This window comes from Myxocyprinus asiaticus, chromosome 7 (genome assembly GCF_019703515.2).
Source record: "Myxocyprinus asiaticus isolate MX2 ecotype Aquarium Trade chromosome 7, UBuf_Myxa_2, whole genome shotgun sequence".
In the NCBI taxonomy this organism is placed as follows: Eukaryota; Metazoa; Chordata; class Actinopteri; order Cypriniformes; family Catostomidae; genus Myxocyprinus; species Myxocyprinus asiaticus.
Genome location: NC_059350.1, coordinates 18,106,032 through 18,130,640, shown reverse-complemented (window position 1 = coordinate 18,130,640; position 24,609 = coordinate 18,106,032). Strand labels below are relative to the sequence as shown.

Here is a 24,609-nt window from a genome sequence, read left to right as displayed (position 1 = left end):
TGTCTCGGGCTCCCAAGAGTGACCCCTAGTGTCACTACATCGACACCAACGTCGAGTGAGTGACAGATAGGGAACCTTAAAAACCTCATCTGTTTGTGAGTAAATTTAACTCTCTTTTAGCACCACACAGTGGACATTTCTTTTCGGAACTGCTGTGATACATGTTAGGAGCCACGTAATTGCACTTAATTTTTATAGGATCAGGCTGTTCACTAGCTAGGTTATGCAGAAACAGCATGACTATGATGGTCCACCAGTTAGACCAGCACCAAACCATGGAAATTCATGCTGGTTTTGACTAGTCATTTGAGCAGAGAAAGCTGCTTCTTGTTGTTGGTCTTTCAAACAGAAGTAATCAAACAGAACACAATAAAGCCATGTAATTATATGGTGTCTTGCTCCAGTGCTTTGTGTAATCCAGGCCTAAAAATGGATTCCATGAAACACACCCTAAACCATGTCCAACTGAAGACTCTCACTGCTCCTGATCCATTACAAAGAACTAATTATAGCTAGGCCTATACCAGATTCACTTTCCACTTAATGTGAAGTGCTCTGTCTGTCTGTATAGACAATTCTTTCTCATTCTTTTCAACAATAAAGCCAGAATGAGATTGGATAGGAGAGGTTATTTTCTTCACTCTGTTACTAAGTGAAGCCTCAAAGCTAAAAGCACACCAATCGCCCAAAATAAGGTGGAGAACATAGTGGAGGTGTGAGTTTGTGTGTGCACGTGTGTGTCCGTGTGTATGTGTTTAGACTGGCCCCTCTGCTAAAACTAATTAGATTGTGTGATCCTGTGACTGACTGTGGCTCTGAAGTGATTCAGTTTTGATTAGCGGGGCCAAAACTGGTGCAGACGGATTTGAAAAAGTGTTCTATTTATCAGTTCTGACATACCTGCCACCCCACTCTTTTTCATTAGGCTCACACTTGTGCTCGCATTGAACTTTGTTATTGGAACACCGTCCACTCTTGCTCTCCCAGAAACCATGGCAACGACAAAAATAGATTAGAGGCTAAACTGTGCAAGTTTATATATATATATATATATATATATATATATATATATATATATATATATATATATACAATGATCCAATGACAAATTGTTTTTTATTATTACCCTCACATAGGAAGGAAAAATCACATATGAGATCCCATGAATATATCAGTTGTTTCTCCTAGACAGCGACAAGATTAAATTGAGATTAGATTGAGACTTTTGCTTAAGCTTCCTGCTTCTAAGATTTTTCTCTTGAGAGAAAAGACACTAGTAGTCTCAAATGTGTCTCCTCTAGAGTTTCAGAAGATATCTCAACAATGTCTCAAACTATACTCAGATTGGCCAGGATTTCAAAGTTTTCAATCAAAAGTGAGATTTTAATTTGAAGTCAAACATTTCTTATTAAAATCATTTCCAGAATCAAATTATCAGAGTTATGCTATTCACATTAATTGTATAGCTCTATACTATTACCGTATATAAACAATTATTTATTTATTTATTTATTTATTTATTCATATTTGTATTTATTCTAAAGGACTTTAGGAGAAAAATCAGAGACAGAGTTGATATTTAAATGAAAGGGAACTGAGATCCAGTAATTCTCCTGAGCTCTGAAAAAGCAACCTCTGAGCAATACAATGTTTATGCATGTATTTGTCTGTTGCTTTATCAACAATGTTCTATTTATCAGTAAGCTGTACGAGTAGCACCTTAAATACTGTTGTCGTAATATGAAATGCTCTGTTTGGACTGTTTGAGAAATCTGGTATTGTAATACAGTGTCTCCATCAGGATCCAACATGCAATTACAACCTGAAGTGTAAGCCTGGGCTGATTAGGCCTGGCTTCATCCCATCTATTGGTTTCCTGCCATGCTGCGTCCAAGTTTCATCCATCTGTTCGACTTAAGCAGCTTTCAAAATGCAATACAAGTGCTCTTAATATCTAAAGTCCTGCCATGCCTGCATCTCTCCATGCTTTATGATGAAAGAGCCTTTGAAAAAGTTTGAAAATTATTCCTAAAACGTCATTTGTTACATGGCTTCCTCGTTGCTTCCACAGATGAGAGATCTGCGAGGGCTTTTTCTCGCTCGCTTTGTGGCACTGATGTTTCGAACGATTCTTTCCCCATAACAATAGGCCCTGTGAAGTTAGCTTGACCACTAACCTTCCGCCTGGCAGGAGAGATAGGTCTGTGCGGTTTGATATCTGCAGACAGCTCTCTCAGGCCCAGTGGGTGACCAAGGATAAGTAGAAGAAGAGAGAGGCCAGAACTCGTCAGACTAGAAGCCCCCCTCCAATCCCTCTCCCCTCAACCATCTCACCTCCCTCTGTGTGTCAGTGGCCTTAGCTGAGCCCACACTCAACCATTCCTGAGCCAATACTCGATACGAACAGGCACATCAAAGTCTTGGCTTTAGAGCAACAGAAAGAGAGAGACAGACTGTAGATGGCAGAAAGGAAGCAGAGTTGAAACCCTCTTTATTTCTTTATCTCTCTGTTCTTTTGGTGAAGAGAGGAAAAGTAGAGTTAGGAGCAAATGGCAGTTGGAAAAGTCTTTCTACTTTTTACTTCTTTTTTTTCAGTTAACACTCCAGCCAATTCATAATTGGACCCCACGGCGAGGGCATTGCTTGTTTCTGGTATGAACATGATGTGGAAAGGTAGCAGTATTTTTGGTAGTCTATCCACATATTCCCATTGAGACCAGTCTGTCTGTATAGGAGCTTACAAAGATGTGATGCATGAGGCTTTTTTGTCGTATCCCTCTTTCAACTGTCTCAAAGAATACAGGACAGAAACAACTCTGTATATACTGTGATGTAGTATAAATGTTTTTATGTGTCATGTTCCCACAAGGATAGTAACACCTGAAATCACTTACATTTTGGGGACCAGCCAACAGCTGAAATGGCTTTAAGCTTCTTAAAGGTATAGTTCACCCAAAATTGAAAATTCTGTTATTATTTACTCACCCTCATGTTCCAAAACAATTTGACTTTAGCAAACAGTGACTGGACATTTTGTCATTTTGCTAAAAATCGCCTTTTGTGTTTAGTGGAAAAAAAAAAGTCACACGAGTTTGGAATTAAATAAGGTGAGTAAATGATGACAGAATTTTCATTTTTGAGTGAAATATTTCTATAAAAAAAACATGCAAAATGTCTTAATGGAAATGTAAAACCTTCAGAAAGGTTTCTGTGAGGGTTAGTTTTATGGGCAGTGGTAGCTCAGTATAAAAACAATAGCAGTTAATGGAAAGTCCCACCATGGAAAAAAAAAATTGTGTGTGTTTGTGTGCATGATTTTTCAGGTGTGGATGTGCGGAGGCAGCATGTACGATGTTCCCTGCTCAAGGGTGGGCCACATCTACAGAAAGTACGTCCCCTACAAAGTGCCCTCAGGGACCAGCCTGGCAAGAGTGAGTAGAGAGAGAGAGATTTCTAGGGCAAATGTTAGCTGTAATGAATTAGTAGTCGAGTCTTTTCATCTAATCTTATATCAGAACCTGAAGCGAGTGGCAGAGACCTGGATGGATGAGTACACAGAATACATCTACCAGCGCCGGCCTGAGTACCGGCACCTCTCCACCGGCGACCTGACAGCTCAGAAGGAGCTACGGAAACACCTCAAGTGTAAAGATTTCAAATGGTACATGAACACTGTGGCCTGGGACCTGCCTAAATATTACCCGCCCTTGGAGCCACCGCCAGCTGCCTGGGGAGAGGTGGGTGAACCATAGGGACTTTAGACAAGATTTTAGATATGCTTTATAAAATATTGACAGGGTTGGGAGGGTTACTTTTAAAATGTATTCCACTACAGATTACAGAATACATGCTGTAAAATGTCTTGTAACGTATTCCATTAGATTACTCAAGGTCAGTAACATATTCTAAATACTTTAGATTTCTTCTTCAGCACTGGTAGATTTTTTATCTTGTTTTGACTATAAAAACTCTGCTAGTACAGTAAGACAAAATACACATGTTAAAAATACATTCTCTGAAAAATCTAAATATCTTATGCAGTGTTGTTTCTAAAACAAGATAAATCAAACTGATCTTGTTTTAAGGATTTTTAGATATTTTTACAGGAAAACAATACAAAAATTATTATCAAGAATATGATTTTTTGCCCTAATATCATAGGTCTTACTAGAAAAAAAGAAGTTATGATCCAACATGAATTTTCTTGATAAAAAAATATGATCGTTCTGTAATGATTAAGACAATGTATTTACATGCATTCTATTAGTATGCAGGGTACCTTTAAGACGCTGACCATCTCATTTGCGTGTGCTGTGTGATTAGAGAGTTACTACTCAGTCTGTGTGCAGGTGCAGAAGTATGATGTATGATCTGCTCTCCCTGACCTTAATTATACTTTTATGTTTTGTGACGCTAATGGTTTATTAATGAGAAGAGCGTGCAGCATGTGTATCTGCCATTAAATGTGTGGAATACAGACTTTTGCTGTTTGGCTCCATGATTTGTCGGACTAAACTATTTATCTCCGGGGAAAAGCATTACAGTGCCTGGTAACATGTGCATGTAAAATGGCTAGAAACAGCATTTTAGCTTAGCGTAAAGCTGACAGTTTACACAAGGTTTATTTCTATTTCTTCTGCTCCAAACTTACTACTTTTCTGTCTGCTCTTATGAATGTAACACATCATAAGAAAGTGTTTCACTGCTGTTCAAATGCACTTTGGATCGCATCATTTATATGTGTAAATGTTTTCCATCTGAAAGGACTAAATATGAAATGAAAAAATTACAATAAAATGCAAAGTAATCTCTTCAGTAATCAAAATACTTTTTGAATGTAACTGTATTCTAATTACCAGTGATTTAAATTGTAACTGTAGTGGATTACAGTTCCCTATCTGTCACTCACTCGATGTTGTGTCGATGTAGTGACACTAGGGGTCACTCTTGGGAGCCCAAGACACCTCTGGTCTTTGATAAAAGGCCAATGAAAATTGGCGAGTGGTATTTGCATGCCACTCCCCCGGACATACGGGTATAAAAGGAGCTGGTATGCAACCACTCATTCAGATTTTCTCTTCGGAGCCGAACGGTCATGCTCATTGAGCTGAATTCTACTGTTCATTCACCTCTGCTGGATCTGACGGCGCATTTCAGCGGCTTCTCCCTCCTCTACACTGGTGCACTGCAGAGAACGCCCCTGGGCGCTTCGGCAGAAAACAAAGAGAGTATATTTTCTGAAAGAGCTTTTTCCTCTAAAAGAGTATATTTTTCTAAAAGAGTGGCACACACGGAACGTCTTTTTAAAGACGCGTCTTTTTAAAGATGCCTTTCCGATTATGTGTTATTCCTGGTTGCGGTCGTTATCTCTCAACTTCGGATGGCCATGATCGCTGTCTTTCGTGTGTGGGCGCGACCCACATGGAGGCAGCATTTGTGGATGGTTCATGTTCTCATTGCCTGTGGATGGGCCCGCGACTGCATTAGCACATCAACTGCCTCGAGTTGTTGGCAATTCTGCTCGCCCTGCAGAGGTTTCGGCCATTGATCCAGGGCAAGCATGTGTTAGTTTGGACAGACAACACGGCAATGGTAGCATATGTCAACCACCAAGGCGGTCTGCGCTCTTGTTGTATGTCACAACTCGCCCGCCGTCTCCTCCTCTGGAGTCAACAACACTTCAGGTCGCTGCGAGCCACTCACATCCCGGGCAACCTCAACACTACAGCGGATGCGCTGTCACGACAGGTTACCCTCAGGAGAGAGTGGAGACTCCACCCTCAGGTGGTCCAGCTGATTTGGAGTCGATTCGGATGGGCACAGGTGGACCTGTTCGCCTCCCAACAATCCTCCCACTGCCCACTCTGGTACGCCCTCACCGAGGCTCCCCTCGGCATAGACGCGCTGGCACACAGCTGGCCCCCTGACCTGCGCAAATATGCGTTTCCCCCAGTGAGCCTACTTGCACAGACCCTGTGCAAAGTCAGGGAGGACAAGCAGCAGGTTGTCCTAGTAGCACCCTACTGGCCCACCCAGACATGGTTCTCGGACCTCACGCTCCTTGTGACACAACCCCCCCCCGATGAATTCCCCTGAGGAAAGACCTTCTTTCTCAGGGACGGGGCAACCTCTGGCACCCGCGACCAGACCTCTGCAATCTCCACGTCTGGCCCCTGGACGGGACCACCTGTGGTGGTAGACATGATCACTCAGGCTAGGGCCCCCACAATGAGGCGCCTGTATGCCTTTAAGTGGTGTCTGTTCACTAAGTGGTGTTCTTCCCGACGGGAAGACCCCCAGAGATGCACAGTTGGGTCAGTGCTTTCTTTCCAGCAAGAGAGGTTGGAAGGGAGGCTGTCCCCTTCCACCTTGAAGGTGTACATTGCAGCCATAGCAGCACACCACGACGCAGTCGACGGTAAGTCCTTAGGGAAGCACGACCTGATCATCAGGTTCCTAAGAGGCGCCAGGAGGCTGAATACCCCAGACCTCATGGGACCTCTCTGTAGTTCTTCAGGGTCTATAGAGAGCCCCCTTTGAGCCTTTGCAGTCAGCCGAGCTTAATGCACTCTCGTTGAAGACTGCCCTCCTGACTGCGCTCACTTCCATCAAGAGGGTAGGAGACCTGCAAGAGTACTCTGTCAGCGAAACGTGCCTGGAGTTCGGTCCGGGTTACTCTCACATGATCCTGAGACCCCAACCGGGCTATGTGCCCAAGGTTCCCACCACTCCTTTTAGGGACCAGGTGGTGAACCTGCAAGCACTGCCCCAGGAGGAGGCAGACCCAGCCTTGTCATTGCTGTGTCTGGTGTGCGCTTTACGCATCTATTTGGATCGCACACAGAGCTTTAGGATCTCTGAGCAGCTCTTTGTCTGCTTTGGTGCACAGCGGAAAGGAAGCACTGTCTCCAAGCAGAGGATCGCCCACTGGCTCATTGATGCCATAACTATGGCATATCACGCCCAGGACATGCCGCCCCCGGTAGGGCTATGAGCCCATTCTACCAGGGGTGTAACGGCTTCCTGGGCCCTGGCCAGGGGTGCCTCTCTAACAGACATTTGCAGAGCAGCAGGCTGGGCAACACCTTTGCAAGGTTCTACAACCTCCGGGTGGAACCAGTGTCATCCCAGGTAGTGGCACGCAATACAAGCGGATAAGCCTGGGATAGCCGGCCGGGTGTATCGCTTTCACATAGCGCCTTCCATCTCCTTTTGAGCTGAAGACGTGCGCCATTAATTCCCAGTAGTGTTCAAAACTTTGTTCCCTGGTTGACTTCCTCCGCATGTGGCAGTTCCCTGTAAGGCTAACCCCATGCGATACATATCTTCCGCTAATTCGTTTCCCTGTTGGCAAATTGCGCCTTCCTTGGGCAGTGCCCCTCTGCCCCAGTATCCATGTTTGTAGTAACTCCTCCCCTGTTGGGTAGGATCTACCTTGAAGACTCTCCACATGGTTGGAAAGACCATGTGACGTATTCTTCCACTTAAATATCCCCCCCTCTCTTTGGGCGAGGTGTGGTCTCCGGGGTGTCTTCCCCTTGGGAGGGACACCCCCCACCTAGACCTGGTGGCCCAGTCGGATAACCCCCCTTCTTTTTTAGGGTAAGTCTTTTTTACTGGGTTAAGCCTGTCTCTATCTCTTGGGTAGTCGACTTGTCCCCAAAAAAGGGCCGTTCGACACTCATAACTATGTTGGGGGAGGTAACACAGTTCAGCCAATTGTGGCATTTCGTATAGGGACCCATTGTGTCACTACATCGACACAAGACAGGGAATGTCATGGTTACTTGTGTAACCTCCGTTCCCTGATGGAGGGAACGAGACATTGTGTTCCTCCTGCCACAATGCTGAATTATCCGCTGAAATGGCCGGAGCTTATATCGGCTCCTCAGCATAAAACCTGAATGAGTGGTTGCATATCAGCTCCTTTTATACCCGTATGTCCAGGGGAGTGGCATGCAAATACCACTCGCCACTTTTCATTGGCCTTTCATCAAAGACCAGAGGTGTCTCAGGCTCCCAAGAGTGACCCCTAGTGTCACTACATCGACACAATGTCTCGTTCTCTCTATCAGGGAACGGAGGTTACACAAGTAACCATGACATTACTTATATTTTGTATTTTAAATACGTTTTCCCATTACATGTATTTCGTTACTCTCCAACATTGAATATTGACATACACAGGCCAAGAGATGATGAAGAACGAGGTATTCAAAGATAGTATCAAAGAAAACTGGAATTCTATTAGCAGTTGAAGGTACTGAAGGGATAATTCTCCAAAGAGAAAAATTCCATCATCCTTCACTCACCATCATGATGTTTCAAACCCAAATGACTTTCTTTCTTCAGTGGAACACAAAAGGAGATGGTAGAAATTAACTTTTACATTAAGGGGCAATATTTGCTCTATCGATTAGATTTCCAGGGGCATTTTTTTATTTTTATGAGGGCATATTTTTTTCTAACCATTTAAAACAAATTAACATGAACTCATATTTTATTTCATATTATGTATAACTATGACTATAAAAGAATACTGAGAACTACAGTGCTGTGCAAAAGTCTTAGACACATAAGATGCTTCGCAAAAACATTTGTCTTAAGATGGTTATTTATATTTTCAGCTTTAGTGTGTCAATAGGAAATATAAATTTTAGACTCCCAAACATTTCTTTTGCAAATAGAATATAATAACAGGGAGCCCTGCAACAGATGGCATGGTCCCCACAGAGCCCCCCACTGAATATTGAGTTAGTCTGGGATTACAAGAAGAGACAGAAGCAATTAAGACAGCCGAAATAGATAGAAGAATTGTGGCAAATTCTCCAAGAAGTTTGGAACATCCTATCTGCCAACAACCAAGAAAAACTGTATCCAGGTGCTGTAATTGGTGCTGTTTTTAAGGCAAAGGTGGTCACACCAAATATAGATAAATTGAATTGATAAATGAAAACTATTTATGGCATTATTTTTTGAAGACATCCCCACTATGCAACATTTTTCCAAAGTGCCTAAAACTTTTGCACAGTACTGTATATCCAATGTTACAAATAAAAAACAGAAAAATTCACTACGAGAACATTTTCTTCCCCCATATTTTTTGTCGTTTTTGGTAGCATTTTTGCCCAGAGTCCCCCTTAATTTCTGACCCTGGTAGACAGAATGTTAGCCTCAGCTGCCATTCCCTTTAATGGCATCTTTTTCCACATAATTATAGTAAATGGTGACTGAGCCAAAATTCTGCCTGACATCTCCTATTGTGTTCCACAAAGGTAAAAGTTTGGAGCAACATAAGTGTGACTAAACAATGACAGAACTTTCATTTTTTGGTTAACTTTCCCTTTAACTCTAAACCTTTAATTTAATTTTTCATTGATCAGACAATTTTATCCAAAGTAGCTACAACACTATACTTATTACAGGGACAGTCTCCATGATGCAGCCAGGGGTATGTGGCTTGCTCAAGGGCACAAGAGGGATTTGAACCTACAGCCCTTACGTTAACCGTTACGTTACGTTAACACCACTGCGAGCAATGAGGCAATCTATTACTGAAAGCAGTAAGTCAACTGATCTGTACAGTTTCTGACATCCCTGCTGCTGTTATTAGTTACACCTCGCATCTTTTTGTTTGCAGATAAGTGGTCACGTAACTTTTCCACACTTAGTTGGTTTGAGTTATGCACTAAAAACAGCACACTCGTCAATACGTCCTGTGTGAAACTTAGCATATATTCCAGAACAGGTGTGTGTATGTGCATATGACAGAGAAGTTATGCAAAAATCTTCATTGATTTATGAGAAGCATTGCCGGGTGAGATGTAACATATTTTTCACTGAAGACAGGCAGACGGCCAGCCCTCATTTAAAACCGTGCTCCCTAATATGCTGCGACATCAAAACGCAACCATTGTTTGCATCACTGATTCCTAATCCATAAATAAACAGAAGCTGTATGATACATTTATTACTCAAGTTGATTCAGGCAGACAGGCTATTCAGGCTATTCGTTATCATTTGGGTTTCCTGTAACAGAACAGCAGTTCTTGGGAACATGCATGGAGGGATGGGCTTGCCATTTCTCTCCATATGCAGTTCTGCTCTGTCTTTCACAGTGGGGTGGGAACATTTAATATGCATGGACTTTGTGCTTTAAGATGGGCCCTTTTAATTACAGCTGAAAGATGTACGTCATAGACATCATGCCGTAATGAATTCCCCCACGGGGAACACCATCTCCTCTTTTTATCAAACCCCTGCTGTGATGTGTCAGAAATGGCAAGTAATAATTTACCAATGTAATTAATTTCACATCAGAATGAATTGCAGAGCTGACACTTGCCGTAAAGTGCAGTGTTCACATGCATCCACAGTAAATTGAACATACAGAACGTGGAAATGAAAACAGCCCTTTAGGTTTCAATTGTTTCAGATGAGCCGGCCCAAAAAGCCGTCCCTTTCACTTATTGGCTTGCTCTGAATTGCGGCATAAATTGATGGCAGAAAGGAAGGGCTGTGTGGCATGTGGCTGAGGAACCTGCTTGGGGGAAATTTATGCACAGTAAATATATTTTTTCCTGAGGCAAAATGATAGTTATTTGACTGTCAGGCTGATAGCTTCATACGGCACGCTCTGTAGCTGGTCTGCCCTTGGCGGCCGCCTGTCACCCTGCCTGATGTATTGTACAATAAAAGAGCCTCATTGGACTTTCGGAGCCACCCCCACAGGCTTTGACAGAGAGAGAGAGAGAGAGAGAGAGAGAGAGACAGAACAGAGAGAGATAGGAAATTAATCGGGTTATTGTCTTCATCTTTAGCAGAGACATCTGTGGTTGAAAGCTAAAATTGCAAGCAACTTGCAGAGGAACATTTTACTTGAGTTGTGTTTCGACACTGCTCTTCAGCATGGAAGAGTCCCATGGTTTGAGGTTATCTATCCGGAGATCTTCACCTGCAGAGCCGGAGTCATAATGTGCTGTTTTCATGTTGATATTATGTTATTTGTTTAAACATTTATAACCGAGATATTACTTGCTTTGAGGAAGATAAACAACATTCTTATTTACATGTTTTAATAGGATTATTCAAGTGTTTTATCCACTACACATTAATGTTTGCATTGTATTACACATATCAATTTAAGAGGTGAAACTCTTAAATATGTCTGATATGAGTTCAATTGAAGACATTTTAGAAGATTTTCATTTTTGAAAATTATTTTTTTTATTACAATCTACTGTACATCCTCAGTGGACAATGCAAGTAAACTGTAATACTACAGTAGTAGGTGTATGCACTGCAAACAATAAAACTGTAATGTAAAAACAAAAAACAAGGATTTAAGAATGATGGAGATTAAAAATACTTTATTAAACATGAAAATAATAGGCAGATATATGCAATATAACAATTACAATAATAAACAGTTTCTTTAATAGTTTCTACGGAAGTAAATTTATAATAGAGAAATTGGTTACAAGTAGGGCTGTCAATCCATAAAACATTTTTAATCTAATTAATTACATGGTATGCCGATTAATTAATCAAATTAATCGCAATTAATCGCATATATATAAATATTTGCGGGGGAAAAAACTCAAAAAACAATTATATATGATGAAATAATTATAAATAGTTATATTTAAATAATCACAAATTTTTGTTACTGTAACTTCACCGTAAATCGTAGCCTATTAAACCTATCAGAAAACACAATACCTCTCGGATAATGTTTGATTCATTAAAGCATGACAACCAACATAAACTTCACAACCCTACCATAAAAAAAGCATTATAGCATTTAAACAACTTCGCTAAACAGATAACAGTTAAACACTCAGTTAAACTGTTATACAGTTAAGCTGAATCACCATACTGTAGATTCCCAAGCTGACACGCAGGAGACACAACCGGTCCTTCTTTTCTAAGCTTACAGACGTGATGTAAGCACACAAGGACAAATGACGTAAGCCTGCGATTTCACGCCAAGTTTGACCTGACAGCTCAAATAAAAACCATTATTGTAGGCTTATCATAGTGGATCGGGGTAAGACAAAGAAAGGGTTTTGAAGACAGTTTTTTATGTACTCACTCAATAATTAACTTTTGTTAATTGTGTCCAAAAACATCTTACGTAGTGCAGCTCTAAATAATGCAATCATCAGACTTTTCAGGCAGCTGCTTGACTTTCATGTCCACAGCCATGGCTACCAAAGGCTGTTTCAGGGTAAATACAGTTTTTAGGCCCATTTTAGAGTATCCCCCCGCCGCTTGAGAGGAAGCAGGGAAGAGAGACCCATGCTGATTTGGGCTGATGATTACAGCCTGTGATTACATGCACTCTTCCGTGTAACCTCCTAAGGGTTTTTATTCTATTTTATTTGATTGTTTTTCTTATATTTTCTTTCTGTGGTACCAAAAATGATATGCCATTAACAGGTAGTTGGTTGACTGACCTGCTTTGCAGCACTTAAAAATAATGAGAGGGGAAAAGTTCTTGCTGTTGCTTTTTGATCCGCACAACATTTTGCCAAATACTGGAAAACTTTATTTTTAGAACAGAAATGAATGCAATGTGACAGAGCAAATAACACTGAGACTTTGAAAATCCGTAATATGCCTGACACAGAGCTTCATGAAACATATTTGAACACATTTGTAGCTGCTCTGACTTTACTGAAATGGGGTTTTGAAGTAAATTGGATGCACCGGGCAATAAATTAGTGTAATGCATGTCTTTGTTACTGTGTTGAAAGAGTCAGATAATTTGTCCTGAAAACATCACTCGACGGAAGGCACAAGTAAGGTCCAGAGTGAGAGGCTGCTAATAGACAAGAAAATGAATTAAACATGTTTCATTTTTTATAACCCCAGGAACTAAAATAAGCTTTTAAGAATAAACCTGCAAGGGAGAGCGTTGTGTGACCTTGCTTTTCACTTTAATTTTTTTGCATTTGTCAGGTTCACTGTAACACAATTATTCAATTCAACTCATTTTAAAAGAAATCACACTTCTGTGTCTTCTTTCCCATTCATTTTTGGCAATAAAAGGATGACCTGAACTTTAAGAAGATTTTCAGTGTTTGGTTATTTAATTCACCAAAACAAGCTTCTTGTGTCCATCTGCCAGAAACTGCATTGATTCCATTAGATCTTGTTTCAGCTTCAGTTTAAACTCATATTAACTTAAATGTATTTATGAAGAGCATTTTAGTTTTTTGACTGCAAGCAACAGCAAATGCATTCAGTCACCAACAAGAAAAACCGCCAGACTGATTTAGCATCTGCAGTATGTCATGCATTCACCCAGATATTGAGCTGAACTTCATGTTGATTTGTGCAGCGTACCAACTGATTTCCAATTACTTTCAACAGTCATGCTTTGCCAAGGGCTCAAAACCCCTAAATCCCTCACCATAATCATTCAAAACGCATGAGTGTGAGAAAAACATATTTGAAGAAACAGCCTTCTAGATGGCCTTGGTATGCATTGCACAATTTCAGCAGTGGAAGCTGTGTGTGTGTGTGTGTGTGTGTGTGTGTGTGTGTGTGTGTGTGTGTGTGTGTGTGTGACCTTGGCCCAGGCCCCGATACCCTCAAGTGAGGTGAATAAGTGAGCAGATTTGGCCCAGTGCTGCTGCCCACTCCTCTGTGCTCTCAGGACACAGTGGCTCCAGCCACTCATGCATTATTGAGCTGTACTGTGAAAAAAGTTGGTACACCTGAATGCCTTAAAGAAAATTAGGTGACCTGGACAGCCAATAAAAAATTGAAAAAAAAGAGATGAAAATAAGGACAAGGGGCAGTTCACGCAGTGGGGAAAGTGCACACGTCTTTGTGAACGGACAGGGAACAGAAGTGAAACTTCTGGCTAACATTCTGTAACCTTCAAAGATCTTCGTTCATGAGCACCATAGAGGTCATTAGTGGAGGCATATGGTTAGGAAGTTATGTTTATAAGATCTGAAGGGTCTAAATATGCAATATGATAGTTCATGTATACTGTATGTATTACTGCTCGCTGAGATATTTGAAACACTCCATTCACTGATCCGCATCAGTAGGCATTTTCACATCCACAGAATTGTTAAATCTAAATTAAGATTTGTTGATAGTGAATATGTGTACAGTATAATATACAATCAGGTTCAAAAGTCTGAGACTACATTAAAAAAATATGGGATTTAAAATCCAATTTAACAAAGTTTTTGGATTTTGGAAAAACAAAATAAAACAAAAAAAATTATGACAAAATAAATATTAAAGATTCTGCACTATTTCTAGGTCACTAATAAAACAAGCTAATTTGTGACTATGACGATGTTTGCACAGTCAGATTCCTTGCTTACGTTGAACCATACAAGATGCTCTTTGGAACATTCAAAGTCATTCTGGGGAAAATATGAAGTATCAGGTTTTGCACAAACTTGTGGCACCCATGCCAGCTTGAGTGCCATTTAATCATTGGATCCTTATTGGATTGTCATTTTTTCCATCCCGATATACACCGCTGAGCCAAAATATTATGACCACTCACAGGTGAAGCAAATAACATTGATCATCTCCTAACAAGACCACATGTCAAGGTCTGGGTAGATTAGATGGTAAGCGAACAATCAGTTCTCGTAGTTAACGTGTTAAATGCAGGAGAAATGCAGGAGTAAAGACCTGAGAGACTTTGATAAGGGCCAAATTGTTATGGACAGTCCACTGGGACAGAGCATCTCTCAAACAGCAAGGCTTGTGGGGTGCTCCCGGTCAGCAGTGTTGAGTACCTACCGACAGTGGTCCGAGGAGGGACAAACCACAAACTGCGACAGGGTGTTGGGCGCCCAAGGCTCATCGATGTGCGAGGGCAACGAAGGCAATCTTGTCTGGTCTGAACCGAGAGATGGTCTACTGTGGCAGTCACAGAAAATTTTAATGATGGTTACGGGAGGAATTTGTTACAAAACACAGTGCATTGCACCCTGCAGCGTGTGGCGCTGCGTAGCCGCAGACTGGTCAGAGTGCCCATGATGAACCCTGTCCACCGTCAAAAGTGCCTACAATGGGCACGCGAGCATCGAAACTGGACCTTGGAGCAGTAGAAGAAGGTCGCCTGGTTCAATGAGTCCCGTTTTCCTGGGGAAGTGATGGCACCAGGATGCACTGTGGGAAGATGTTAAGCCGGTGGAAGGAGTGTGATGCTCTGGGCAATGTTCTGCTGGGAAACCCTGTGTCTGCCCATTCATGTGAACGTCAGTTTGACATGTGCCCCCTACCTGGTACACTCCTTCATGGCGATGGTATTCTATGATGGCAGTGGCCTCTTTCAGCAGGATAATGCACCCTGCCACACTGCACACATTGTTCGGGAATGGTTTGAGGAGCATGATGAATAGTTCATGGTGTTGCCCTGGCCTCCAAATTCCCCAGATCTCAATCCAATTGAGCATCTGTGGGATGTGCTGTACCAACAAGTCCGATTCATGGCGGCTCTGCCTTGCAACTTACAGGACTTGAAGGATCTGCTGCTAATGTCTTGGTGCCAGATACCACAGGACACCTTCAGGGGTCTTTTAGAGTCCATACCTCGGCAGGTCGGCGCTGTTTTGGCGGCACACTTAGGACCAACAGCATATTAAGTAGGTGGTCATAATGTTTTGGCTCATCAGTGTAAACTGAAAAGTTTGTAAGATATAAAGTGGGTCCAAAAGTCTTATAGTGACTAGTGGAAATTCGCTTTTTTATATATTTATTTATTTTTTTAATATGTATGACTTTCTTACTTTTTCTTAACACAAAGGGAGAAATGTAAAAAAAAAATTGTGCTCAGTGATGTCATACAATGGCCATTTATAGTGACCACCTCTTCAAACTTCAAAAGGACACAAAAGTATAATTCAGAAGATTATTAAATTACTGTATGCCACTCATGTCTTGTTCTGAAGGAAAACTATAAGGTTTGGTGAGAAACAAACCAAAATATATTGTATTATTAAGTGAAACTCTTGACCGACCTTTTATGCACATTTGTGAGACTGCACGAGAGCTTTAGAGCTCCTTGCACAAGAGCAACAGTTCATGCAGCCCCCGTTTGAGAGATGGGCAGTTCAAGTGAGAACTCGGTTTGTTTCAACAGGACCACCAGTGATATTAACAATAGAAAACACAACACAGCTACACACAAACCAGAGAACAGAACTTACTGAACATATCTGAAGAGTTTTTAGTCAAAGAATAGATGCATTTATATGCCCAGCCTTCTTTGCTTGAACCGGAGTACTCAATCAAACAGAAAAATAGAGAAGGCTGAAGGCAAGCAAAACCTCCACTTAATAATACATTACATTTTGGTTTGTTTCTCACCAAACCTTGTCATTTTCCTTTAGTACAAGACATGAGTCGCATATAATTTATTAGACTTCTGAATTGTACTTTTGTGTCCTTTTGAAGCTTGAAGAGGTGGTCACCATAAACTGCCATTGTATGACATCACTGAGTAAAAAAAAAAAATCTCTCAATATTCTCCCTTTTTTTAAGAAAAAAAATATCATATTTGGTTATAACAACACAGTGGTGAGTAAAGAATGACTGAATTTTCATTTTTGGGTGAACTATCCTTTTAAGGTTCCATTTGTTAACATGAACTAACAATGAACAATACTTTTACAGCATATACAAGTTTTGGTTTTGTCATCGGGGGACAAGGAGAGAACTCAAATGCAAGAGGCTTTATTAACAATAAATCAAAATACAAACCAAAAACTCCCACTGGGTTGAGAAACAGAAAACAGAACAGAGCAACTAATGACACAAACAAACACGAGATCCGACCAAAGCAGTACAGCATAACAGGAACCAACTGATATAGTAAACACACAAAACAATCCAGCAAAGAACAAACTACAAGGGAGAGGATTTATAGGGTAAGTTAATTGAAGACAGGTGCTGCTGGTGATGAGCTGGGTGGAGAAAAAAAAAATCAGTCGTCCTGGCAACAGAGCTGACGTTCTCCATCTGGCACCTGCAAAACACAAGAGGGAGAGAGAGAGGGGAAACGCAGACACACACACACACACACACACACACACACACACACACACACACACACACACACACACACACACACACGACAAGACAGACAGAGGCAGACACCTCCTGGTGTCAAAACTGGGCAGGATAGGATGGAACAACCAAGGGTGGAAGGGTGGGCGCACTAGGAAGGTAGCCAGGGCTGACTGGGCAGACAGCTAGGGAGCCTGGATAGGTTGGGCGGACAGCAAGGGAACCAGGACAGATGCGGTGGGAAGCCAGAGAACCCAGACCAAAGGGGATGATGGCCAGGGGGCCAGGACAGATCCGGTAAGGGGCTAGGGACAGACCAGGCAGATGAGGAAGCGGGCCCAGGAAACCAGCAGGGACTAGGGAATGGTTTGAGTGAATGGGCAGGGTCCAGCAGCCTCAGGAAAGGGACAGGTCTGGCAGCCAGGGATGTGGATCCAAGTAGAGGGCGTGGTCCAGCAGCTGGGAAGAAGGCCTGAGGAAGGGAATGAGGCTGGAGAGGAGGGTGGCAAGGACAGGACGGACTGGGCAGACTGAGTGCCAGACACTGGGGACTGGGCAGACTGAGTGCCAGACACTGGGGACTGTAGGAGATCAGGCAGGGCGATGGCCACTTGGGATTGGACTGACTGGATGGCAGCTGCTGGGAACGGTAGGAGATCAGGCAGGGCAGCGGCCACTTGGGACTGGACAGACCGAACTGCGGCCACTGGACATGGGTAAGCAGACTAGGTGGCGGCCGCTGGACAGGGGTCAGCAGACTGGTGGCTGGTGTCAGATGGGTGCTGGCTACTGGGCTGAGCAACAGACTGATAGTTTATGTCTGTAAGGTGCTGGCCACTGGACTTAGTAAAAGACTGGTAGCTGGTGTCTGATGGGTGTTGGTCACTAGACTGAGAAAAGGGCTGGTCAGCGGCCCGCTAGGGACTGGACAGGATAGTTGACAACCACAGGGAACTGGCCGGGCTCATCGATGGCCACAGGGAACAGGACAGACTCGATGACCAGAGCCTGGGGAGCAGGGGCTCTTCTCCTCCTCGTCTTCCAAATGGTTAGAAGCACTGCTGAGGGACAGCTACGGGCTCCTCCGCCTCCTGGCAGTCACCGGCGGGCTCCTCCACATCCTGGCAGTCACCGGCAGGCTCCTCCACATCCTGGCAGTCACCGGCAGGCTCCTCCACCTCCTGGCAGTCACCAGCGGGCTCCTCCACCTCCTGGCAGTCACCAGCAAGCTTGTTCCTCCTTTGCCACTGTGAAATCCGAGAAGTGCCTGGGGGGGAACAGGGCATGGGCGCTGGCTCTGGGACGGACGAGGCTTCAGGCGCTGGCTCTGGGACGGACGAGGCTTCAGGCGCTGGCTCTGGGACGGACGAGGCTTCAGGCGCTGGCTCTGGGACGGACGAGGCTTCAGGCGCTGGCCCTGGGACGGCAGAGGCTTCAGGCGCTGGCCCTGGGACGGCAGAGGCTTCAGGCGCTGGCCCTGGGACGGCAGAGGCTTCAGGCGCTGGCCCTGGGACGGCAGAGGCTTCAGGCGCTGGCTTTGGGATGGCAGAGGCTTCAGGAACTTGCTTGTTGACCGTGGCAGGCGTGGCCGCTAGCTCGTTGACCATGGCAGGAGTGGCCACTGGCTCGTTGACTGTGGCAGGTGTGGGAGCTGGCTCGTGGACCATGGCAGGAGTGGGCACTGACAGTGGTGAGGGATTACTGCCATACCCCACAGTGTAGGGGGAGAACGTGAGCCGCAAAACATAGTCAACCAAGGAAAGTTCACATCTGCCTTCTGGCAGACAGGATTTCACAGGTTCGTTGAGTCCAAAACAATAGCAGTCCATGAGCGCAATATCTCCCCAATTGAGAACCTGGGTGAGACTGTAGAACTGCTCTGTATACTGCTCGATAGTACCGCCACCTTGTCTGAAAGACAGCAGTTGCAAAGCTGCTAGATCCATAGTGTGGTCAGTTCTTCTGTAATGTTTGCAGGAATGAGAGAAGAATGGGACTGGATCTAAATGGAGGCTTTTAATTTAAACTCAGAAAATAAATACAAGAAACCAAAAAGATGAGAACAGAACAAACCACTACAGCCATGAATGGAAAAGAACTGACGAAGAACACAGGGGAACACAGGGACTAAATACACAAGGACTAATAGGGTTAACAATAATAATAACACAAGAACCAATGAACAACGACAAGGAAAAGAACTACAAAACCCATAATCAAATGAAAGACACGAAGTGAACAATAATGGTAATCCTTACAAACAGGAACTGACTGAAAAGTAAACACACAAAACAATCCAGCAAAGAACAAACTACAAGGGAGAGGATTTATAGGGTATGGTGATTGAAGGCAGGTGCCGCTGGTGACGAGCTGTGTGGAGAAACAATCAGTCGTCCTGGCAACAGAGCTGACATTCTCCATGTGGCACCTGCAAAACACAAGAGGGAGAGAGAGGGAAATGCAGACACACACACCAACACAAGACAAGACAGACAGAGAGGAGGGACTGTCCAGCCCAGACTGTGGCAGGTTTATGTTAATTTCAACATAGTAATATTTTTTTTCAATCAAAAGTTGTATGTGTTAACATTAGTTAATGCACTATGAAATAACGTGAACTAACAATGAACAATTGTATTTTTATTAACTAACATTAACAAAGATTAATAAATACTTTAAAAATATATTGTTCATTGTTTGTTCATGATACCTAATGCATTTACTAATTGTAACAAAGTTCTAAGTTTTCGTGGAAAAGGAGGAAGTGGGAGATGGCGAGATCCAACTCAAAAGGGGCTTTATTTCCCACACTTTCACAGACTCAAAAACCACACTTTTCAGTGTACACACGCAATAATGCTTTTCAGCATAACAGAAATATTGCACGCTGGAACACTGCTCTGTGCAGCTCTCTCCCCCTCACTGGCATCTGGCTCGCTCTTAAAAGCCCATCTCCACTCTCACTGCAATGACAAACAGCTATTAGACAATCACTGCTAGGTGATGATCCTTACCGTTCTCATCTCCTGATTTCGCTCTCCATTCACAAACCATCACTCAACCACGCACCCACTACCACATTAACAAATGGAACCTTATTGTAAAGTGTTACCATTTAAACTTTTTTTATCCTTGTTAAATTGATTTCAAAGTGCGTGTTTCAACAGATTTTTCTGTCCATAGATCCGTAGTGTTGCATCTGGCTTGTGCATCGACTCTAAGCACGGCTCCACAGGCACCGAACTGCGGCTGGACACATGTCTGAAAGAGGGTGCAGAGCGGACATGGGCACATGAGCAGGTATAAAGCTTTGCACAATGGTGATGAACTGGAATAGTGTTTTCTCAGTGTATTTCACTTTGCAAGAACTGCATAAGGTGTTTCAACCCTGATCAATCCACATTGCTGAAGACATATTTGTATCAGATATTTGAATGATGTCTGACAATGAGAGTAGTATTTCAGTTGTGGTTAAGTGAATGATACTTTGATGGCATGATACTTTGACATGAAGATCATTCATTGACACGCTTTTTGACATTGAGAGTACTGCTGTTCTCTTGGGTGGTTAGATTTTCACATTTGGCTGGAGAGAGGACATCAGGCCTGGAGATCCACTACACACCAGAAAATTCTGCTTCGATGCCATTAGTCAGAATAGCCCAGTTACCCTGTATGACTGTCATGGTATGAAAGGCAACCAGCACTGGGGCTACAGAAAGGTAATACAGTAATACACATATACTACCAGTACAAAGTTTAGGCACAGATACTCATTCTTTATTACTTACTATTTTCCACTTTTTGTAACATTAGTTATCAAAATTAAAAAAATAACACAAATAAATGGAAATTATTTTGTGACCAAATTGTTAAACAAATCAAAATTATCTTATATTACACATATAAGAAAGTAGATTTTAGAGAAAGTTGCAACCTTTTTGCCTAGATTACAGATCTGCTCAGTCTGGGCATTCTCTCAACCATCTTCATAAAGTGTCCACCTGGGATGCTTTTCAAACAGTATTAAAAGAGTTCCCATATATGCTGTGCACTTGTTAGCTGCTTTTCCCTCAAAGGTCTTTAGATCAGAAGGTTTTTAAGATCATGAGGAACAAATTCAGCCAAGTGTGTCCAAAATTTTGACAGGTCATTGTGTACTTGCATATTTATCTTCAGCTTAAAATACAGCCAGCTGACTCAATAATTGGGAGTTGGGGACTTTACTGAGATAAAATTAATTACAGTAAATTGCATTAAATTAAATTACATTTACTTGTAGAAAATTAGCAATGTCTTACACCCTGGTGTTATGTTTTCATATTGCTTCATACATGTACAAATATCATCTGTAGGGGAAAATTGAAGAGAATCCGCACCTACCGTCCTCCTCCCTTAAGACGTCGATACAGTATATCTTACTTTAATATAGCAACCGAGCAGCAATAGGACCGAGCATACAGCTTGTTACAGAAGCCCTTGTGGATTAATGCTCACCGCTCAGGGCCCATCAAAAATGATAGAGCCTAATATGGCACCTCAGTTTTTATAGCCCTCTAGCAACATTACTATGAGCCTGAACTCAGATATTCCCTCTCACACAAGGGCTTTAAGGTGCCAAGCAAAGAAATCACTGTCATTGTAGGATAGGTCAGTGATGGCACTAAAGAGAGAGGAAATATACTGTTGAAAGGAAGAGGTGGTACCTTGCAGTGGAGCTGCCCAGAGAAGCAGAGAACAGTAAATCAACCCAGGGGAGAGAAGCATAGGACTGCAGCCCGAAAGCCCGAAGGCATGTCCCTCCTCTGCTCAGCCTGATCACTCCCTTAGGGACACATCCTCCATTTTTTCACTGGGTCTGTTTGGCATACTCAGTAGTTTCTAGCACAAAATATACATGCACTATGTGCTGTGGAAACTCTTTCAAGCAGAGAGACTCTTGGTTGAAAAGCCACTTTGCCACTTAGCAAACTGACATTAAACACCTAAAGAAGAACACTTAGGAAGATTGATAAGGAGCTGCTCTTGTCTCTGGTATCGGAGCACAAGGAATTATTTGATAAACACCACAGCGGCTACAGAAAAGGAATTATGGCAAGGAATTGTAGGAAAAAAATCTGAATAAATGGAAAGTTTTCATTTTATTTTGAAATTAAAATGGAGAAACTTGTACTGTACTGGAATAAAATAGCTTTACGTTGAGCACCACCTATTGTTTCAGAGTAAATTTGCTTTTCGTGTAAATAGGCCTTAACCCCTTAAGTCTGACATCACAAAAAACTGGTTTGAAATCTAACTTTTAAAGTGCATGTAAACATACCGTCTCGGTTTCTTCTCTCTTGCACTCTCTCCACACGCTTCCTCGATTTTGTACGTTTGACTTCCAAACTCAAGCCATGAAATTAAGTCAGCTTTTCTGATTAGGTAAAGGGGAAAACATATTCTGTGTTTGGCTTTTCAGTTCCACCCCTGCAAGCTGACTGAAAGGTAGTGGGAGATAAGGTAGGGATTAGACCTTTGCTGGAGTCATGGTGACTGTGTTTCTTGTTTATTTATTTTTTATTTTACTTTCTCTCTCTCTCTTTTTCTCTCTCTCTCCTACCCATCTTCACCTTGCTGCAGGATAAGTCTTTGTACCACCTGGTGAGCAGTGGTTGCATGGACTGTAGCCCTGGCGATAAGCGGATTTTCATGAACAAGTGTGACCCCCAGTCTGAAACGCAGCAGTGGATCTTCCAGAGAGTCAATGCCACTGTTCTGGACAAATTCAACAACGCAGCCAGTTCTTAGGACCTGGAGTTGTGGTCAGCCAGTCAGTTGGCTCCCACACACACCTCCCACAACCCTTCACCTGAGCCTGGACTTAATGTCTGGCTCTGGGCTCCTCTCAAGGTTATGCAGCAGACTAAATGAGTGCAGGCTCTTTAATGAGAGGACTAGAAACAGAGAGACATAAGGCTGGTGGAAAGAACACTTCCACACAGAGCACCTTGCTGGTCAAGGAAAAAATAGACAGCCCAGACTCTCTCAGTCTCTTTTGTGGGGTCTAACTTGGCCCCGGTCACTTCCTATACATTAGAACACAGAGCAACTTTAGGACTTTGAAAGTGGAGTCCAGGGAAAGAATGTTCTGTATCAGTCCTTGAAGATTGCATGGTGGATTTGTACAATACCAGAAACCGGAAAGAGTTTGCTCTCTTTTTTTGTAAGGCTATTTATTTTTCTCCAGGGATTGTTTTGACTGTATAATTATTTGTATTTATTCTGTGCCTTTTACAAATTTAAGTTATGTGAATTGACTTGATTTTTTCATCTGTTGTACCTGGTAGAGTCAAAATGGGGTGAGGCAGTGACCTAATGACATGAGATATTTCACTTTTTTCAATGGGGTATATCTTGTTACAGAGTTTCTCGTCTATAAATAAAGCAGAAAATGAGTAGATGTGTTGTTTTTTCAAGTGTGTCTTTGCACTGATGAAGTCATGCTGATACATCGCTCAGGCTTAAAAAAGTCTTAAAATTTGTGGTTTGGCTCCTTCTGGTGTTCAGTTATCTGCATTACAACACTTTTAAACATTTTTATTGGTGTCAAATTATTGATTTTGCATTAAAAGCACAGTCTTTTGTTTTGCCTTTCAATTCACTGACCCCCAAGTCCCATTATTTTGATAATCCACTATTGGATAACAAAAAGCAGGTCGACATTTTATTGTTATCTGACTCTTTCCTACATGTTAATGATTCTTCAGTGACAGCAACTCTGAACAGGGCTGTTTCTAGTTATAAGCTGTATAAGTGGCCGCTATGGGCAACCGAGCCACCTGGGGGACCCACAAAGCAAGATTGTTTTTTAATTTTTTGATATATACTAAAAGCTGTGAGTAAGACTCAGGCAGTTGTTATGGCTCTTTTAGACAGTTATAGGGGGCCCTCTTGTGGCCTGAGAGGGAAGGGAGACTGTAACTGCAAGGAGAGAGTTTTAGCTAGATGTGACAGGTAGGATTTCGCTTAGGGCCCCCATATGCTCAGAAATGACCCTGACTATGTATATTATAAATGTTTTCCCTGAAAGGTAGACATGTTTCATTGACTTATCACAATGAATAAAATGGCAGTTTATAATAGATTTTGTTGTCTTTATGGGATATGTTAGCCTGCCTTACCCACTCACCAAATGTGCTGGACGAATCTTGCTGTGCATACCTGCTTTGAATGAGTATGACTGTGCTTTCAGTAACCTGAGCTCTACAAGAACAGAACAGGGGCAGCAGACTTTTATCCATATTACAAATATAGTAATACTCCATGTTAATATTTGCACATAAAGTTGTGCTCAAAAGTTTGCATACACTTAGAGAATTGGTAATATATGTACCATTTTTAAAGAAAACATGAGTGAGCAGGCAAAAAACATTTCTTTTATTTCTTGTGGGATTCATATTCAACTGTAGGTTATAACAGAATGGCACAATCATAAAACAAAACATGGCAACAAAGAAAAAAATGAAATGACCCCTGTTCAAAAGTCTGCATACCCTTAGTTCTTAATACTGTGTA

General features: G+C 42.3%; 1 protein-coding gene across 4 annotated transcripts in view; it reads left to right on the top strand.

The window, feature by feature from the left end:
- Positions 1-24,082, top strand: part of galntl6 (polypeptide N-acetylgalactosaminyltransferase like 6) — a 339,132-nt gene extending 315,050 nt beyond the window's left edge. For all 4 annotated transcript variants that reach the window (XM_051702941.1, XM_051702940.1, XM_051702938.1 and 1 more), the window contains exons 9-13: positions 3,324-3,431; positions 3,516-3,737; positions 20,236-20,352; positions 20,625-20,774; positions 22,675-24,082. In XM_051702941.1, coding sequence (XP_051558901.1) covers positions 3,324-3,431; positions 3,516-3,737; positions 20,236-20,352; positions 20,625-20,774; positions 22,675-22,842 — 765 coding nt within the window. In that variant the 3' untranslated portion in view covers positions 22,843-24,082. The remainder of the gene's footprint in view (positions 1-3,323; positions 3,432-3,515; positions 3,738-20,235; positions 20,353-20,624; positions 20,775-22,674) is intronic.
- Positions 24,083-24,609: the final 527 nt, after the last annotated feature.